General features: G+C 37.3%; 1 protein-coding gene across 2 annotated transcripts; it reads right to left on the bottom strand.

Annotated features, from left to right (window-relative positions):
- Window positions 1-19,097, bottom strand: tpd52 (tumor protein D52). 2 transcript variants are annotated; one of them, XM_028036856.1, is made up of 6 exons: window positions 18,959-19,097; window positions 5,869-5,996; window positions 5,321-5,469; window positions 4,636-4,737; window positions 2,108-2,156; window positions 1-1,520 (listed from the first exon to the last, which is right to left on the bottom strand). In XM_028036856.1, the coding sequence occupies exons 1-6, from the start codon at window positions 18,975-18,977 to the stop codon at window positions 1,404-1,406; spliced, it is 564 nt and encodes a 187-aa protein (XP_027892657.1). In that variant the 5' UTR covers window positions 18,978-19,097; the 3' UTR covers window positions 1-1,403. The 2 variants fall into 2 exon arrangements, with proteins under 2 accessions (XP_027892657.1, XP_027892656.1); XM_028036855.1 differs by lacking the exon at window positions 18,959-19,097 and adding an exon at window positions 9,014-9,233.
- Window positions 19,098-19,528: the final 431 nt, after the last annotated feature.

Below are 19,528 nucleotides of genomic sequence, written 5' to 3'. Positions count from 1 at the left end.
GTCAGTGAAAACATGAGAATCTTTATTGATAACAATCAAAGAAAAACAACACTAAACACTAGATTTCTCTGATCCACAGTTTACAGCTCAGCGGCATCACTCATGTTTCATACTGATAGTGGGAGTTGATTTATATGCATGCAGTACCTCTTATCCACCAGCAGGGGAGGACTTGTACCAGTTTGATGCTGCGCCCAATAGAAAAGTTTGTCCTTCATTTAGTTTGACTTTACCTCAGCTTGTGTTGAAATCGGCTCCGTTTGGGTTTTATTGATCACTGTTTGAAGCCCAATAAATTAGAGTTTAATTGCTTCCAGCATATAATCGACATAAAGCAGCATGAGGCTGTAAAGCCAACTCTAACTACAGTTTTGATATATATAAAAAAATAAAAAAGTATTCGATAAATGCAAAAGAAACGTTTTCTACAAATACTTGCCATCAATCAATCAAGCTGGTTTTTGTCACAATAAAAAAAGGGGGAAACACTACTGCAGCGCTGTGCACTACACGGCATGGGTAGTTTGGGTGTTGCCGCTCTCGCAGAAACAATGCACTAGTGTTCAAATATTGACTCTGGCTGGCTGTGGAGGCTACATTTATTTCTCTGTCACCTCAGGTCAAGGCTGGACCTTGACGGCGTGTTTGCTCTGAGCTATTCTGCTGATCTTGGCCGTTTTCCTGCAGCTTTCCGAGCGCGGGGGCCGTGACAGGTTTCTCTACAATGAAAGGGGAAGGTCTGCCTGAATCTGAAACGTGCAGTCAGTAGTCATATTAACAACACAGTGTATCAAACCCGGAAAGCCTAGCGACCCGAGCGCAGCATAAGATACAAAAATATTAATATTCACTGCTGGGACACCATGTTATATTTCTCGGGGGGGGGGGGTAAAGTTTGGCCCAAGAAGAAAAACTAAGCCAAAACCACCCGTGTTTAATAACAATGACTCCAACATTTAATACATTTCTGAAGTACACTACAATTGTTCTAACGGCACAGTTTTCTACACTAGAGTGTTAATATCATAAAGAAACTAAAGTACACTGGAGCATGTTTGGCATTCAAGCTTTTCTGGTTAGAAAAAAAAAGGCAAAGAAATAAGGAGTGCAACAAGGAAAAAGGATTCCTCTAATGGTGAGCCTAAACCAACTAGATAAACCCAAAAGACATGAGAATATGTGCCTGAACCCATCCTGTGGTTTTAGTTTCAGACAAGCTAACGACTGAGCGTGTGTGTTGGAAGAGGACAGCGGGCAAGTCGATCGCAGAGGATGCTGGGAAGGCATTTGTTTCCAATAGAGGGAGACTGGCACACAAGAGTTAAACTGGTCAGAGGAGCAGGGCGGGGAGTGGGGGGGTGCGGGTGGTAAAGAGGTCAGAGGGTGAAAGTGCGGCCTCAGTCTCATTGCATGGGTGCGTCCTGGGTGGGGGCGTCCTCAGGCTGGTTGATCAAAGACTCGGTGGTTTCCGGGATGTTGCCGTCCTGGTTGCTGGGAGGAGCGGTGGGGGTGATCTTAGTCTGAACGAGGAGAAGGAATAAATCTGTTATTGACTTCCATGATGTCAAAATGATTAATGTACAAACAGTCTGCAAGTTAACAATTTAAAGGGTTTCTCAATCCCAGCTATGATCATGACCGTGCATGGAGAGGTGCATAAAACTGAGTTTATGATGAAAACCTGGAGGACAAGTTGGAAATGTAAATATGGCAGAATTGTCTGTCAGTTTTTTTTTGTTTTTTTTTTAAAAAGCAAACAGCACCTTAACTACTTTTTCATAAGATTTTTTGTGGAAAAACTTGAAAGCTTTGATATTTTTACTCAGTACTATCTTACTGTGAGAGTTTCATGGGCAAGTATAAAAACACTATTGTTCATTGTATTAAAAAGATGGAGAGCATGATCCAATTATTTTCAAAAGAAATCACATCAATTGCTGCCGTTGCAGTTCTTGCAATAATCATATGGCTTATTGCTGATAAAATAATGATGCTTATAATATTTATTTATTGTTGATATTCAGAACATGACAAACACAATCCAATAAACTTTGTAGTTTTTTTTTCCATATCATGCAAATCCAAAATCCAGTTATTAATCCAATACCTTCAGTGTTTCGACTTTCTCCTCCAGTGACTTGAAAGTTGGTGCGTTCCTGTGAAGTGGGAGGAAAAGACGTAACAGTGAGTTGACAAACACAGACAGACCTGAGCAGACTGCATTTATCCGCTCACTGCAGGGCAAACACCAACAGTAAGCACAACTTTAGGAGGTCCAGATATCTGATACCAAATATTCACAAAGCAGCCTTTTCTGAGGTGACCCCATTCTGTCCATATCTGTTTCCACTGAAAAGCTGCTTGGTGTTGTTTTCCATGAAAGAAGAAGAAAAAAACTAACTAAAAGAAAGAAAGCAGAATAAAAGGGATGAGGAGATAAAGCAGAGGACATGTTTTTTTGTTTTGTTTTTTTTTTAAGAGAAATTATATCTGGTCGGAAATGAATGCAGGAAACTTTGGGACCCTGAAGCCGAATGAAGTTTGAAATTCGGGGCAGAATGTCTGCCTACATGCAGATGCGTTTCTGAAGGTGGGTGTTTCCCCGCATCTTCAAAGGGCGGCTCGGGTTTTATCTCCATGTCTTGGACAACATTTCTGTTTGACCTCTGCTAACCTGAAGAAACAGCAGCCTGGCTGAGGGAGATTATTCAGACTGTGGTGTTGCTGTGTGCTGATATCAGCTGATACTGTTGGGATGCTTACAGTTAACACTCAGACCTCTGTACAATGGCGAACACAAACAGAAGATGCTTCTCTTCACTTGAAGGGTCTTCTATTCTTATTGGCCCTTTTGGTATTGATGGATAAAAACCTTCCGTACTGAATAAAAATACTAGAATTGACAACAATTAATTGATTGCAGTCGGATAATCTCTCACTGTAGACATTTGAGGGATGAAAGAAAAAAAAAGTTTTTTGTTGTCCGACATTTATTTTGGTAGCCAAACATATGTACTGAGTGTATCCAAGTAGCCGTTTTCTTACAGCATTTTCTGAATTATAAAACTCACATAAGTCTTGAATGAAAAGCTTGTCCTCTTATTTCCCAATTAGAAGTGTGGACATGAAAGCGATGGATTCTTCATTTAAATTTTGTTCATAAAATTAAAGATTGGATTAAAGTGTGCTACATTATAGCACTCCCATTAAAAAAATTTTAAAAATAAATACATAACAAGACTAGGCTGCCAATAAGACTGCATCATTTTAAGCTGTTGAAAAAACATATGTTGCCTTTAAGTTATCTTTATGATTAGTGTGTTATCAGCATCACCTAGATAGGCTGCTCCTTACCTGATTGCTGGCATACTAGCTGAATGTTGTATTGACTGTAAACTATCCGACAGCATTAAGAAGAAGAAATCTGCCGTTAGTCAAGTCGCATAAAAGCATAGCGTCACAGAAAGAACAGGAGAACAAAGGTGAGACAGGCTTCACTACACAACAAAACGTAATTTATTCTACCAAGTGCGTAAAGCCTGTAAACCCTGCTTCATCCCATTAAGATCGATTGTGTGCTATCACAGAGGATATGTGTTAATCCCCTGCATTAGAGTGAATATCTGCTCATCAAACAGACACATATGAAACATTCACAAAGCACGGACACAAATAAGAAGACACACATACACAAAACGTCTCTGACCGCAGTGGGTTCATTGTTCTTTACCTCGCCGCCCCCCTAAACGGACTCAGGATCTATAAGGCTGCATTTCTCAGCACACTGCAGCTTTGACCAGGGCTAACAATCCTGTTTGTGGGTCAATAATCCCGAGGGAAGAAGGATGACGGGGTAGAAGACGGCTTAGGTCCACAGGAAGATCAACGGGAGGTGAATCCCACTCTGAACAAGCTGTCGTTGGGTGTTTTTAAACCGTCTTTAATCCTGCTTAATCATGAATAGATGGATGGACTGATGGCCAGGCGAGTGAATGGATGGATTGAAGAAAAGTGGACTAATGCCAATATCGTACTCGGCAGCTCAAACCTAAAAGACAATTAGAAATTGGTATTGGCCTATCAAAGCTTGATTGGTGCATCACTTAGTAAAAGTAGAGATGCACCAATCAGTAAGTCATGGAAATTAATTTCCTTTGAACATTTCTGATTGGTAATCAGAAGGTCAAATAATGAAAAAAATGATTGTGTGCTCCTTTTTCGTGCCTGGTCCGAAACAAAGAACTCCCGTTATTCTCCTTCTATAAGTACATCGACCAACAACATGTAGAGTTTATCCCTAAATAAAACGAACAAGATAAAGGTTGGGAACTTAGCTGCAATTTCTTAACTTTCAATTGTATTTAAAACTTTTACTGCAGCACAGTAATGGGAATAAATAAATAAATAAATGAAATAAAAATAATTGGTAAATTAGACCTCAGAAAAACCCCAAAACCGGTTTTGACCAGAAAAAAAACAAAACTCAGAAAATTGGTGCATCTTCAGTGAAAATGTACAGAGAAAAAAAGACAGAAATTTTTCTTGCAATTATGCCTAGGTAGCTCTGTTCATTCTTAATATAAACACTGGACTTTTGGAGTTCACAGGAAACCTTTCACCTGGCATCTAACATACCTGACATCCTCGAACTTCTTGCTAATGGCCGAGCCCATGTTGGAGAAGGCTGCCGTCGCTTTCAGACTGGCCTGAGACAGAGTTTCAGACGTCCTCCGGTAGCTGAAACGCAGCAGGGCGAGGAGAGGAGGATATGAATGTAATAAAAAAGACTGAGGGATCAAAGGCTGAGGAGAAATGTCAAGGTCAGAATAAAGCTTCAATGTCTTTTTCATTTAAAGTAAGCCTGGGAGAATCCCAACGCCACTCATTTCCTGTAGAATAAACCCCATCAAACAGTTTCACAAAAGCCAGAGGCAACCTGTCAACAGCGCAGACATCTCTTTCTCCCCTCACACAGCAGGGAAGGAGTCGTCTCTCAGTAGTGCTGACAGCTAGCTGTGTTTTCAGCACGTTCAGAAATGCAGAACAATAATGAATAATTTAAATATAATAAAGCCGTTACCCAAGAGGTTTCCATTCTGTTAATAGAAAATATACTTCAAAGGCATCTCAGAACATGCTCACAGTCATTTTATTATTATTTCATAAAGCAATGAAGCAAAACTCTTTCTTGGTCAGATGAGTAGTGCATGAAAGAGAGAGAGAGACAAAAAAAAATCAAACACAAAAACTCAAAAAGCCCGATAGTCATAACAAAAGTGCATCGACGTAACCTCACAAGTTGGTAGGTAAAAGTACTCACGCTGTGGAAGTGGTGACTTCCTGCCAGGTTTTGGTGATGTTCTGTTTCAGCTCGTTTAAAGGCGTGACGCCCAGTTTCCTCTTGATGTCTGCAAGCTGCTTCTCTTTAGCTGCCAACACCTGGGACAGAGTCTGGATCTCGTCTTCAACCTGACATATAAATACATACACCATGCTGAATTATGGGACACCAAATCATCAAATTACCCAGCGCTATATGAGCACTGCTATATACTAAAATTGGTTAAAAAATATAGAAGAAATTAAAAAAAGACACGTTGATGCCGTTTCTGAGTAGCATTCCTATGAGCAACAGGGCACAAAAGTGCAACAGTATTTAAATATTGAACCACTGTTGATAAAAGAAGGCAAGTTAAAGGCTTTAGAGAGAAAAATGATTTGTTAGGATTTAGTCTGAGATTAAAAACAGAGCAGAATAATGTAAGAAAAGCAAAAAACTGTCATATATAAAAGTAAACAATGATGAAAGTTTTGTATTCTAACACTCTTCAGAGAGACGTCGCTCATTTATCCCTGTTCCCTCCAGACCTTAGCCAGCTCCTGTTGCAGCTCCTGACGCTCTTCCTCCGTCATGACAGGAGGAAGAGGAGCTGCACCGACAGATGTCACTGCATCCTCTCCCACCTCGGCTACAGAGTCAGGTTGCTCCTGGAAATCTGGCAAGCACAAGAATATAAAGAAACACAGATTAACCATCCTAACTTTATAAGCACGAGTCTTCTCGTCTTCAAAAATTCAATAAATAAGAAACGGAGAAAAACAGCAAAAAAGATGCGTCTCAAAGGAAACCCTTTACTTTTTTCATACTTTACAAAAGGATGTGGTCATATTTATTCCCTCTTTGCACTAATAAGGCAAAGTGTACACACATTATAAAAATTATAAGGCTACTATCAAAAGTAGCTTGAGTGGGGAATAGCAAATAATAGCCTTTAATATCTTAAAAATTGTGGAATTCTAAATAAAAGGAAGTAAAATACCAAAAAAAGAATAGAAGTCAAAACAGGAAGTTCATGATGGAAGTCTTTTACTTCAGTGAAATGATGCACACCTATCTAAAAGCTGAAATGAGAGCCATCTATATGTGTCCAAGCACTGCAATTAGGTTGTTTCACTTCTCACACTGTGACTACATCGCATGGAAGACTTTTGGTTTATACATTTACATTGCCAATTCCAGAAAAAAACAGGACTATTTAAATGACTACTAGATACACATAAAATAATACAAAAAATGTTTTTAAGAAGCAACCTTTTGGACATTTCTGGTGATAATAAGTCTGGTGCAGTCTGCACCATTCCCCTGATATCTATGCAGGCTGATTCAGAGCCGCCTTGTTTCTGAAATGTGCTACAGTGTGTCTGTTGACGGACGCACTGTTCAGTGGTTGAAATGTAGTGGTGGACAAAAAAAAAAAAAAAAGCGAGGAAGTTGAAACAGGGTCAATACAGTGCAACACTGATACAGATGCCGTTGTTTTTAAGAGTTTCGAAAGCCACAAGTGCATCTGATCTGAAAAAGAAAACGGCACCAAGCAGACATGAGGACATACAGCGTTATGAATGAGTCTTCCCAAGGCGTTACAGCCTGATCTTAGTGTGAACAAACAATGGCGGCTTATCGACTCAGTCAACAAACAATGAGGGTGTTAATTGCTAATATTTTGGAGTGAAATATTGCATGTAATTCTTTGAGAATGTCTGAGGCAGAGTCTGTAAATATGACAACTTGTGACGTTTCCTTTTTCCAGTGAGGGTGAGAAAAACTGGATAAGAAGTAGATCAAATATGGAGGCCTGGTAGAGGGAGAGACGCTAATTAATTGCATCATCATGTCTCTTCAAGAAAAAATACTGCAAAGCGGAGATATACTGAATGTTATATATTGTAGAAAACACCACATAATGATAGAAGCATTCATCACATCAAAATTGGTTGGTAATATGGGTGCTGCAGGTCTAGAACACATCCAGTGTTATTTTACTGTACTAAATGTAAACAGTTTAGTTTTGGACATAACTAAACTGTTTCTAACACTTATGCAAAGATAGGTCTGAAGATCAGGCTGCTGCAGCTTTACATATTCTACATGTTCAAATACATAATGTGCAGAAATGACTAATCAGGGCTGTGAGACATTGAGATATTGTTGTTCAATATTCCAATGACTATATGAGACGTAATGAAAACATTTCCTCAATATGTCTTGAGAAATATTTTTCTTCTCCTACAACATGATGTTTCTGTCACGCTCCTTTAGCACTTCTGGTACTAAAATCTGCATTTAGTGCAAACATAAGGAGAAGTGGAAGTCCATTTAGCCGACCAACTATATTACTGGCAGGGAGGATTTAAATGCATTTGTGTGTTCAAAAAGTCGTTTGAAATTGCAATATTGCACACAATTATGACTGGATGAATATATTTTGCAGCTCATCTTAAGTGAAATTCAAGTCTATTATTAACAGACTATCATGGGTGTTAATTTACTTTAAATGTACTGAATTTCCAAGAGTATAAATGGAATGAAATTTAATTCGCCAGTACATTTTCTTCTCTTGAATGACACAGATTGGTATCTGGACAGAACATGTCAAGACAGGACAACCCTGTAAGTTGTTGTGAGGTGATGTGTTGTGCCATTACTAACTGTTTAGACATTAAATTAACAATATAAATGATAAATTACTGTATATCTAAAGTCAAACACAAACTCTGAAGCCATTTTTCTGTTCCACTTTCACTGCCCTGAAGAATCTTCCTTATCGCTTCATCGTGTCCTCAACCCTTTTTTCAAACATGGGTGATCCACTATATTACATTACACTAGAGAAATACACAATACAGATACCAGCCTCCTTACAAAGAAGGAACTGGTAGAGCAGGCTCTATTGCTTAAATTAAATGAGTGCCTTTGTACCAACGAAGCAAGCAGAAATGACCCTCTGTGTCACACCATATTTATCCCCCATGGAAACAAGATCTCAATTTCTTGTAAACTACAAATATTTAAACTATTTTTTTTTATCAATTCCAAAAAAACTGTTGAAGTTATATTTATTAAGTAAGTGTTATTTAATAAATCACCCAGTGTTATCTTCATTTCTTAATTTGGGATTCATTGCTCACTCGACAAGTCTATTCAAATAAAATTGAATAAATAAATTGATGAACTGACAATTTTTTCCACATCTTAACAGCATCTGGTAATATATGTAGTTTGCTGTAATCTATTTTTTAGTTTTCTTTAATTAGGTTATTCAAATCTTAAGCATTTAATATGCAATGCCTTCCTGAATTCAATAATTATTCTAACAGAGCGTATTAACATAACTGATGGCTAAAAAAGGTGGCCATTAAATAAAACAAACAAACTGAAAGCAAAGATAATAAACATTTAACCATGTTTTTTTCATTTTTTTTTTTTGTTTTGGCATTGAAACAGCAACAAAACAATTTGTACAGATACAGTGATAAATCTGAACAGTAAATGCAACAAACACTTTTGTCACCGCACACAATAATAAGCTTTCCCCTCCTCTTATAGTTTGTGTTCCCCAAATTATTCCTGCTCAGTGACCCAAAGCCATGTTTGCCTTTTTTTTGTCCAGTGAACACACACACACCCCTACACACCCTCCACTCAGCCTCTCCCTTTCCTCCTTGTGATTACCTCTGGATCTGACAGCTGGCGAACTGGGCGGCGTGTCGCTGTAATCTGGGGAGAGGTAGAGATAACTGGAGTTGACCCCTTGTTCAAAGTCAAACGGAGAGTGGTATTCCTCCAGAGGCTCCATATTTACAGGTCGCCGTACGCTGCTGTGAAAACCACCTCCTCGACGCAATCTCTACCTAAGCAGAGCCGCCCGAGTCCTGATTGTCTGCATGTGATCCAGCCGCGTGCTGGTTGTCACTGTCTCTCCTTGCTTACGACACTCTGGACTCTTGTTCTCTTTGTGATGAACACTTAAGCAGATTTTAGATTGGTCTAGGAGCAGCCAGGAGGACAAAAATGAAACAAAGCAGCACCACGTTTTCATTACTCATTGGTGCAGAAGGCCAAAGGATTGTAAACTCTCTGCTTCTTGCGGGACGTTAATAAGTTACCTGTCCCCTCAAGCAGCTGCTGTAGATCACACACACAGACACACACACACACTCTCCTTCTCTCCACTATAATCCCAAAGATCAGCTCTCAGTCCATCATTCAAAAATCCGTTTGTACAACCAGTTTTACCACCAGTTTTTGAAGGCATGTTGCAGAGGTTCAACTCTCTAGTTTCTCTGCCATTTCCACTCCTCACTCCCTCACTGTGAAGCGAGGAGAAAGTAGGAGAGAGTCCATTTGTGTGAGAGGGTCATGTGGTGTGTGTGTGTAGGGGCGCATTAGATGAAAAGCATAATCTGCAGTGTCCCAGATTACAGCAAAGCGATAATCCTGGGAGGCCAGTCCAACTCGGAGCAGCAGCAGTAATGCTAGTCAGCCAGAATGAGATGGGTGGGTGCTGCAGGCTACACTGGCTGCTCTGGAAGTAATGGAGAGAAAGTGCTTTTTGTGCTTTAAAAAATAAATAAAGAAAAAAAAAGCGGTACTGCGGACGTTCAGTACGTGAATTTATCTGTTGTTTCGGAGCAACAAGGACATTCATTTAACTGCAGTTTTCTGTTATCACAGGGAGACATTTGAACATTTTAAAGATCAGTGGAGAAAAGTAAATAAATCATGATGTTTTTTTTAAGAAATCCATTTCTAGATTACGTACAAATCAGAGATAATTTTATAATCACCTTTCTGATATTCCATTGGTCTCCTTTTTGCAACAAACCTAATAAAAGCACCTAATGTATTTCTGCTTTGGTTTCACTGAGAGTTTCTGTGTCATCACAGCAGATGCCAGATTATGAGCCATTTATGCTGATCCAAGAGGAAAACACATCAGCTGCTGCTTTGTTAACGTTTTTTTCATCATTAAATTTTTGCTCCAACTAGCCACTAAAACAGTTTGTTAAATAGTAATACCTGGATCATTTTGAAACTACATTCTTAGTTTGTAATGTCTTCTGGCTCATGCACGCTGCCACAGTTTTCTGATGCTGGAACCATTTGGTCTAGTTTAGAAAAGTCAGTGCAACTAAAGGACGAGGTGAGGAGAATGGCATCCTGGTAGGTATAAGACCTGCACCACATTTACTGAACATTGCTGTGATAACACCAATCATGATAGAGTCACTTCCTCTTTAGTTTTCCTCTTTGTTCCCTTTACAATATTACTACCAATTTAATGAGCTTTGGCATAACTGAAGCTACAAATAGATAAGCATGAATATTACAGGCTGTAGTCACACATATACAGTACATGTATTACTGTGCAGCCTCATCATCTCTGGCACACTCAAGTCCTGTAAGCTATAAGATGAAGCCTCCACAAAACAGACACATTTGTCAAGCCCATCCTGCTGATGCTCCACTGGAATGAGATCTGGAAAATTTAGAGGTCGAGTCGGTAACGCAAGCTTGTCCACACAAGACCCTGATGCTAGTTCAGGACCATATTCCTTACTTGGACTACCTTTAAATAAACACCAATCCCTGCAGACTGGGAAGACCCCAACACGAAGCTCTGATCCAGTCATGGCATTGGCACTGTCACACATCAGCTCTTGTTAAACTCCCTCAAAGCCCCTCCCGTTTTTCTTGTTTCAAACACAACCCAGCATGCAATATTCACTTGCTGTCGTTCACATCTGGTGCCATGACGAAGAAATTTTCAGCATTATTTACCTCATCTGCTATATTGTTATGCCTGATCAGTGGAGACTTAATTTATAATCAGGTCAGTGAAATTGTTTCATCACAATTTTTAAATAATAAAGGTCACAGTTTTAGACTTAGAAACATGAATCACTGGTGAGATCCTTCAACACGGCTCAAACTATTCTTCTTTTCTAAGGTTTCAGACAAGCGGGTCCACACTGGCCTGTTGAGGAAATCCTTCGATTAAGCAACAAACACAGACTCTGTACTGGCTAAACACAAGCACTGAGAAGTTGGGGTTTTTTTTAATAAACTGTGCCAAAGTTAGATAGGAAAAACTCGTTGAAACAAATGTACAATTTTTGGTTTTACCTGACCATTACTCAACAGAATTATTTAATTTTAAAGCAGAATATAAAAGGATTCAATCAATGCATTTTTATGCAACAGAGCAGTCAGTTTCTACCTGCATCTTGAACCTGCAACAGCTGAGCAGACGAAAACTCAGTTTGTTGCTGAGAATGTAATTATGGCAAAATATACACATTTTAGCTGCTAAAATATGAGGTTTAGCTGGTGCTCATAAATATTTCAATTATTTTTTAACACAACAGAAGTGTTGCTACTTGCAGAAAAAAATACATAGCTCATATCGAAAATAAATATGTAAAGATGCATTTGACACAACTCATAACCAAATAATGTCCTGATGAGGAGCAAGTAAAAATGTTGCCTAAAACGCAATGCTTTGCAAAACTACCCCGTGAATATGTTTTATTGGGATTTTATGTCATTGTATCAACACATTCAGCAAAATTGTGAAGTGGAATTTATGTTCACGTTTCAAGATATGTAATAGTAAAAAAAAAGAAAAAAAAGTGCATGCATCTTTGCCAAATAACTCAAACTCAGAAGACAAACTGGGGCTGGGAACTACTGATGAACATGTCAACACCAAGGCAGACTAATGTTTCTACATCCACTGTGTCTTCACCAGGGATTGCTCAAGCTGAGTCAGAATGACAAAAGAGCATCATGAAAACGCCCAACACAGAATCTCGACTGGATTTAGGTCAGGACTTTGACAAGGCCATCCTAACACATGATTATGCTTCGACCTAAACCAGTCTGTTGTAACTCCAGCGGTATTCTCAGAGCAGATGTCCTGTTGGAAAGGGAACCTCTTCTCCAGTCTAGCATCTTCTACAGCATTAAACAGATTTTCTTTCAGGATTTTACTAAATTTAGCTCCATGATCCTCCCATCAGATCAGATGTGACCAGATTTTCTACCCCTGCTACAGAAAAGCATGACGCTGTTGCTTTTGATGATCTAAACTTTGACAAAGTGGATTTCCAGTCAGAAACGTCAGCTCAAAGGGGAAGTAACTGGTCAGCCATGACAAGTTCCCAAATTACACTGCCTACTCCACACAAACTCTTCAACCTTGGTGACCTGCGAGAGAGAGAAAACCTTTAGATCTGGGGGTCAAACCCCAGATCTCAGGGACGGGTCACTTGAATTAAATGACTGAATTACATCCTCATGCATTCAGGTTCAAGTAGAGTTCTGATAATGACCTGATTATGTGATAGCTGAATTGGCATCTGTTGTTTAAAATCAACTCCATTGAAGCAGAATGCATATTTTCAAATGATTGTTTCTATCTTTACTAGAAAAACAAATATTTATATATATTTTAGAAGCTAATTGTCATAGAGATTAGGTTTAAACTCAAACTTAACTTCAATCTGCACTCAACTTGACCAGCAAAACAACAAATTCACATGACAATTGTTAAAAAGTAGTAAATTTAGTACAACTCACAGAATCTTTAAAAGAATTACATTCAAGTCATAAATTATGCTACATTTCAGATTAACATTCACACGTTCATGACCGGGATTTGAACAGATAGCATCCGCCTAGACTGTAACAGGGAACAAACAGCCATCTTAAAGTGCTTAACGAAGCACAGCATGAGATCAATTACCCCACTATTTGAGGCATAGCCTGTCACATGATTGGCCTAAAACAAGAATCATGGGACATGAATGACTGCAAGAACTGGACCCACAGAGCTCCCATGAGATGTGCATCATGGGAAAATAATAAGGAAAGTCGTAAATGGAGCAGAGAGACTGTACATGTGTTTCCAATGCAAGTTTATAAAGGAGGATGGTTAAAAAAAAAACCCAAAACAAACAAACAAAGGCCCCCCGCCCCCTAAACTAGAGGAATCCAACCATATCTTGTTCTATCTAACAAACTATTTCCAACTATTTGGTTCAGGTGTGTTAAACCAGGGAAAGAACTAATACATGCACACCTATCCATTAGACTAGCCTAATAAAAATCCAGAAGTAAGATCAAATCCAGAATCTGGATTTTCTTTTTAAAAGCTGCTGTTCAAAGATTCTCTCCATCCAGTCCGACTGATGTTGAGCTATTTTTCAAAGAAGGAGGAGCAAACACTCCAAGCAGATGTGCTGTAGTTGCAGATACAAAGTCATTAAGCTAAGAGAAGTAAAACTGATTTATATTGCACCTATCACAGACATTAAAAATTGCAAAGTGCTTTACAAAAACACAAACATAAAAACAAGAATATGACAAACTGACGTAAAATGCAAGCCTGTTGGTATTTACTCGGTTTGGCTGAATACAAATGCAGACCATCTGTTAAATTAGTTTTTACTTGTAAGAATATTGAAAAAAATCAAATCAAATCAACAATTGTCCACTACTAAGTGTTAGCCTATCACACAAAACCCCCCAAAAATGTATTAAAAAGATTAAGGACACATTGTGAAAAAGTTCAAAACACATATACTGCAATTTTATACAAAAATCTTTTTCAGAGTACGATCATCTAGCTAATGTGGAAAATAAAAAAAATTTTAAAAACAAAACTGAAATTTATCAGAATTAATATTTATGATTGTGAATTATTAAGTATTAAAATTAATTACAATTGCAATTTTTTAAACACGAGTTGAGAAACTCAGCAATAATGTAAAAAAAAAATGCATTAAATTGAATAATTCCAACAAATAAATAAAATCAGGTAAATCTCAAGCACAAGAAAACATTCGACTTTAGCTTAAAATGAAAGAAAAAAATCTAATTTAACCAATTCCACAATATTAAAATGGAAACAGAAAAAGCTGCTGCAGTGTGCAATACAACTCAAGTACATATAATAAATTACACACTACTTTGTGAAATATGACTAATGAAAGCACTTTAGCAGTCTCCTCTGTAATGTTAATTACAGGACATAATCTCCATCATAATTCTTGGTAAAGTTTTTTAAGCCATTAAAGTGGAAAAGAAAGTATCCCAGTTTTGTATTTACTTTAGAGTCTGCATCCATGCTGAAAAAGCCACCATCCTGCATGCCAAGAAGTACTAGATAGTTATCTTCAGTCATGCAGGATAACAACAGAGGAGTGTTAAAAAAAAAAAAAAAAAAACAGGACCAGAAATTCCAGTATCTCTGTTATAAATGATTAGGTCTAAGCAGCAGAGTCTAAGTCATCTCCTCCAAGAATGTCTAAAAAACAACACCCTCCCCCCAAATGAGATCAAATTACACAATTAAATCTTCAGTTATTTAGGAATTATAATTTACAGGCTGCACACTGTGCTCCATTTGGCAGAGAGAGAAACTTTAGGAGTCTCTCCACAGTGTCATGTTGGTTGTCTGCGTGATTTAAGAGCTCTCATTCAGCTGACGGCACTGCCAGGCCAAACCTCACATCTGAATGACAACTTCAGTAGAAAGGTCTAAAAAGAGCAAATGAATTTATGCCTTTGTAAATCTGGATCTATGATCAAAGACATTTGCTGCACATTCTAAGTTATCTTAAAAGCGTAACTTGGAATGTGCAGCAAATGTCTTTGATTAATGACATTTTTTACATGACAAAAGAGTGAATATATAGGCAGGCAGTTCGGCGCTACAACATATTTGATTTAATTTTACTGACTTGAAGGGGCAGTTTTCTATGTGTAATTACAAACACAGCTTTAAACATTTTTAGACCCTTTTTGTAAAGATATGTAAAAGAAAAACTGCAGCATTTTTTTCTGTGTAGGATTTATGCTATTGCAATTGCAGGCTGATTTATTCTACAGTTAGTTTTTCACATCTATACCAAGGATATCAGTAAATGTGAAATACACTGTAACTGCTGTAGACGTTAAACAAATAAACAAAACAAGCAGATGATTGTGAAATTGGGCCCTAAAAGAAGCGAAACACATCAATATGAATTTAAAAGTTTGGCAGGGATTATAATAAATTCTCACATGAGGCTGCAATGATGTGCCATGAAACCTCTAACATCAGAATGCTTTTTATAAAATCTGGTTCTGCTAAACTGATTTATTTTTAAAACAAACCAGCTTTGGGGCTCTTGACTGTGAGATACTTTCTCTGACAAATGAAAGCAGTCAGTTGTTCTTCATACAAATCTAATGAAGCAAAATTGTTGATCTGTACTCATGATCAACCTTATTAGGTGAGCCAGTCGAAAAACAATGGACAGAAACCCTGACTGTCTTGTTTTTGATTCTGAATGTAAAGGTCAGTGACCACAGAAATAGAAAATACCCACACAACATAGGAGACACAGCTTAACACAACTTAAAAAAAAATATATAGAAAAAACAAAACTTTCATTCACAGCTTTTAACATTTGCTTGGTACAGCAACAAAGAATGAAATGTTGATTAGAGCCTAATCTTCCCACTGTATACAAATCACATTATCAAAGTACGCTCGATCGCTCCTTTTTAAACACATTGAACATAAAGAAACGGTGCAAAGAACTGATCACTCAAAGAAAGAGATGCTTCTAAGCAAATAGGTCATCTTTCCCACACATAATAAGAAAAAAGGGACCTCTTAAAAACTACCAACTGCTCAGTATGCACTAACCTTACTCCTACTACAACCTGATAACCTGATTTCACTTCATCTGCATAACCACAAGGCTTCATCTGAAACACATTTCAAAGGGAAAACTAAATGATGAGTGAAATAGAGAGGTCTACATGACTGACATATTTAATGAGGCGTGGGCTGCTTGTAATACTAACCCTTAGTCCCACTATTGAATGTTATTTGAACAAACATTGAAAACAAAAATGTATTGCGAATTTAAAAAGAGAAAAACAACGTATCATTACTGTGTAAAAACACTACAGCATATGAGTAAATAATAGTAAAAAAAATCTAATTATTGTTTTGACTATTTTTCCTCCATAGGCATAACCAGCAATTTAAAATAAACATTTCATGAACTGAATCATTTTGGTAGGTCTCTGTTTTATGTGTCGGAAAATATTACCAAACACCCACATTTATCTACCTTGTTAGTGGGATGAGGTGAGAAAGTGCAGCTGCAACCTTTCAGGCAGCTAACCAGCAGCGCGCATTGAGATGTGGGTGAAAAGTTTTTCTATAGTAGAGAAAAATCTGGTATCTTCCATCATTGTTTGTCCTTGTCATTAAAAATACTTTATACTTAAGCATAACATTTTACAATTTTTAAACTGTAACAGTTTAAAGCAATCCTGTGCAATGAGATGATCTATACCTTCCCCTAAATGGGAATTTTAGCTTAGAATTAAAGAATAAACAAACAGAGGGGTATTCAGATAAACCACTGTATAAGTAGCTTTATGCCATACTAGACAGTACACATCTACCATGGATATCTGGACATGTTAAAAAATAAAAATGAATGTCTGTTGGAGTGAGAATGCACATTTCCATAAAGGGGAACACAAAAGTGACCGTGTTTAAAGTGACAGAGAGGAAGAATGACTTTTAACTTTACTTTTGCTAGCTGCTGCTGCAAAAAATAAAAGCTTAATTCTGAAAGTACAGGATTTATATCGTGCAATAATTACATAAATTGATAGTTGATCAACCTTATGAACATTTTTATTCTTATGAATAACAGTATGAACAAAGAACCCCACAAAAGTATTCATTTGTGGAGTGTTTCTCACTTTCAAATTTCATAACAATAAGAATATTCATCTACAATATTATTGATAGAATTTCAGGATCATGATATTGGTGTCAATAACTTCTTAATCTTCCCTTCCTTTTAAATTATTATAATATCCTGGCAGTTTTTATGCTCTTAAGAGTTTGGGTCTCTAAATTCTAACATACTCTATACATCTCAATGTGAATCAAGCTGGTAAAATATATTATTTAGTCTGCTGACAAATGACACCTCAAATATAGTAGTCTGCTAAAAAGTACATGTAAGCCATATTTTATTGTGATATTGCATCCACTTACATTACAAGGCAAAACATTTGTGATTGGATAGTAATGCACCAAACAGCCAATTATCCCTTGATCATAAATTTTGAATTTGTTCTCTTCCACATTCAATGTATGCATCAAAACTGGAAAAACTGAACATTTATAGTCAACAAGTGCATCAACCAAGACTATGAGTTCATCAAAATGTTTGTTTTGAATTGCAGTTCAATAATGATTTGGTTCATTTGATTCATAACTGGGAAAAACATTGTAATTCCTTCATTTGCTGTTGGATTATAAACTATTGCCTCTATTACAAAACCTGTAATACGTTTTTTTCCAGTTTGATGTGTTACTCCTAAAAAGAATAAACAAAGAAAATAAATCAGTCTGAACCAACAGGTCAGACTTAAAACCCCCTAGAAATTATTGAACAGAGAAAGACTAATTTGTGCATCTCTAGATTTCGTTAAATTGTGCTGGTTTTTCCAAAACACATTTAAGATTTGTCAAATATTGGATATTTGATGCATGCTAGTACAGTTTTTGTAGCATACGATGATACAGTAAGCTGCCATAGGAGTAACCTCACACAGTCATTGAAATGATTTATCTTATAACTCTTACCTCAACTAACTGCACAAAGAACGTAAACAAAATTATATTAAATCTGTATCAGGCTGTGTCTACTGTTTCAACATGAATTTCCTACATATTTTGTGTTCTGTTGCTTTAAAGGCACACATACATCAGAAAATTACATACAGAAAAACTGGACGGGAGATGTTGTTGTTGTTGTTTTTTTAATTAAGGGTAATACTCAGCTTCTACTAGATGATCACAAACAAACTTCTGTCACCTGCTTCTATGTAATCAGCAGAACTATAACCAACTGCCCCTGTTTACAACATTTATTTTTCTCCAGCTAACAAAGCCCAAGGTCTCATAAAAGAGGTTTAAGTGTAGACGGATAAAATGTTAGAGAAATATTCAGGAAGCCAGAGAAGATGAAATATTGCTTGCAGTATATATTCAGCTTGCTTTATCCCAAAACACAATGTTTTTAAACAGGAACGCGTTACTTGCAAGAACATTTACAGTCAAACAGGTGTGACTGCTTGCAGCGTAACTTATCTTTTTATTTATTAAAACACTTCTTTTTGATTGACTTTTTAGTAGCTATCAAAACCATAATCCGTATTTTAACCTGAACATCTTAATATGCCTTCCCCGTTGATATTTCCACTAAAGTAGCCCATCTGACAACTACATGCGGGGGTAAAAGGTGTGGAACATCAAACTTCCGTATTATATTTTGTAAGGCTGAAACTCTAATTTGGAAACAGTGTTAAAAAAATAGGCTGCTAAAGTCTACATGTTGTTAGTTTATTGTCACTTTACTTACATCACTTTTTCAAAAAAAAAAAACAGCTTATGTTGTCATGCCTCAAGATTCAGCCGCAATACAAACTTTTTAGCTAGTTTGTGAACTTTTGAGTAAAAAAAAACCCCAGATGAGAACCATCAATAACAATACTAACAGAGCAAATAAAATGCAATAAAGTGTTTACCTCTTTCTTCGCCCTCCATTGTGTGCTCGAGAGATGTTTCTGGTCGTTTTTAAGTCCAGGGTGTGCAGGTTGCTAACTTGACGGCGGAAGGTCTTCCTGGTCTCTCCGTCATGTTGCCAGGCAGCCCGCCGTACGGGGTGGGGTTCTAGGTGACGTCAACACGCAGGAGTGTAAACAAAGAGATGCACGTGGGTTGAGTTTTTACACTATCAAGAGCATAGCAAATGAAAGAGAAGTCAGATTATGGACAATTGTTGTTTTTTGTTTTTTTTACAAAACTAACATAAAAAATATATGTTTGATACAGCATAATCAACATACGCTGTGCTGGGTTAAATTTAAAGTATTCACATTTTATTCAAGATAAACTCTACTACTAGATGTTACATCTGACTTTAAAATAGGTATTACACTCAAACAAAGACAGAAGTGCACAAAAGGAAATTTTAAAGTTTTATCTTTATCAAAACAGAGAAAGTGACATAAATACCTCCGTTATCACCTGGGCAACAGACTAAACTGGAGAAGCAACAGTGAAGGCATCTTCAAGAAGGGACAGAGCAGACTGTG

Source organism: Xiphophorus couchianus, chromosome 13 (genome assembly GCF_001444195.1).
Source record: "Xiphophorus couchianus chromosome 13, X_couchianus-1.0, whole genome shotgun sequence".
Classification (NCBI taxonomy): domain Eukaryota; kingdom Metazoa; phylum Chordata; class Actinopteri; order Cyprinodontiformes; family Poeciliidae; genus Xiphophorus; species Xiphophorus couchianus.
The sequence above is the reverse complement of the archived record's forward strand: the minus strand, read 5'-3'. Positions and strand labels throughout refer to the sequence as shown.

What these genes read in the sequence shown, in the direction of transcription:
- tpd52 (XM_028036855.1), bottom strand. Translation starts at nt 9,137, where the DNA reads ATGGAGCCTCTGGAGGAATACCACTCTCCGTTTGACTTTGAACAAGGG. An exon ending in TGCAACAGGAGCTGGCTAAG is followed by an intron (nt 5,470 to 5,868) that starts GTCTGGAGGGAA and finishes TTTATATGTCAG; the next exon opens with GTTGAAGACGAGATCCAGAC. An exon ending in GAAGTCACCACTTCCACAGC is followed by an intron (nt 4,738 to 5,320) that starts GTGAGTACTTTT and finishes GCTGCGTTTCAG; the next exon opens with CTACCGGAGGACGTCTGAAA.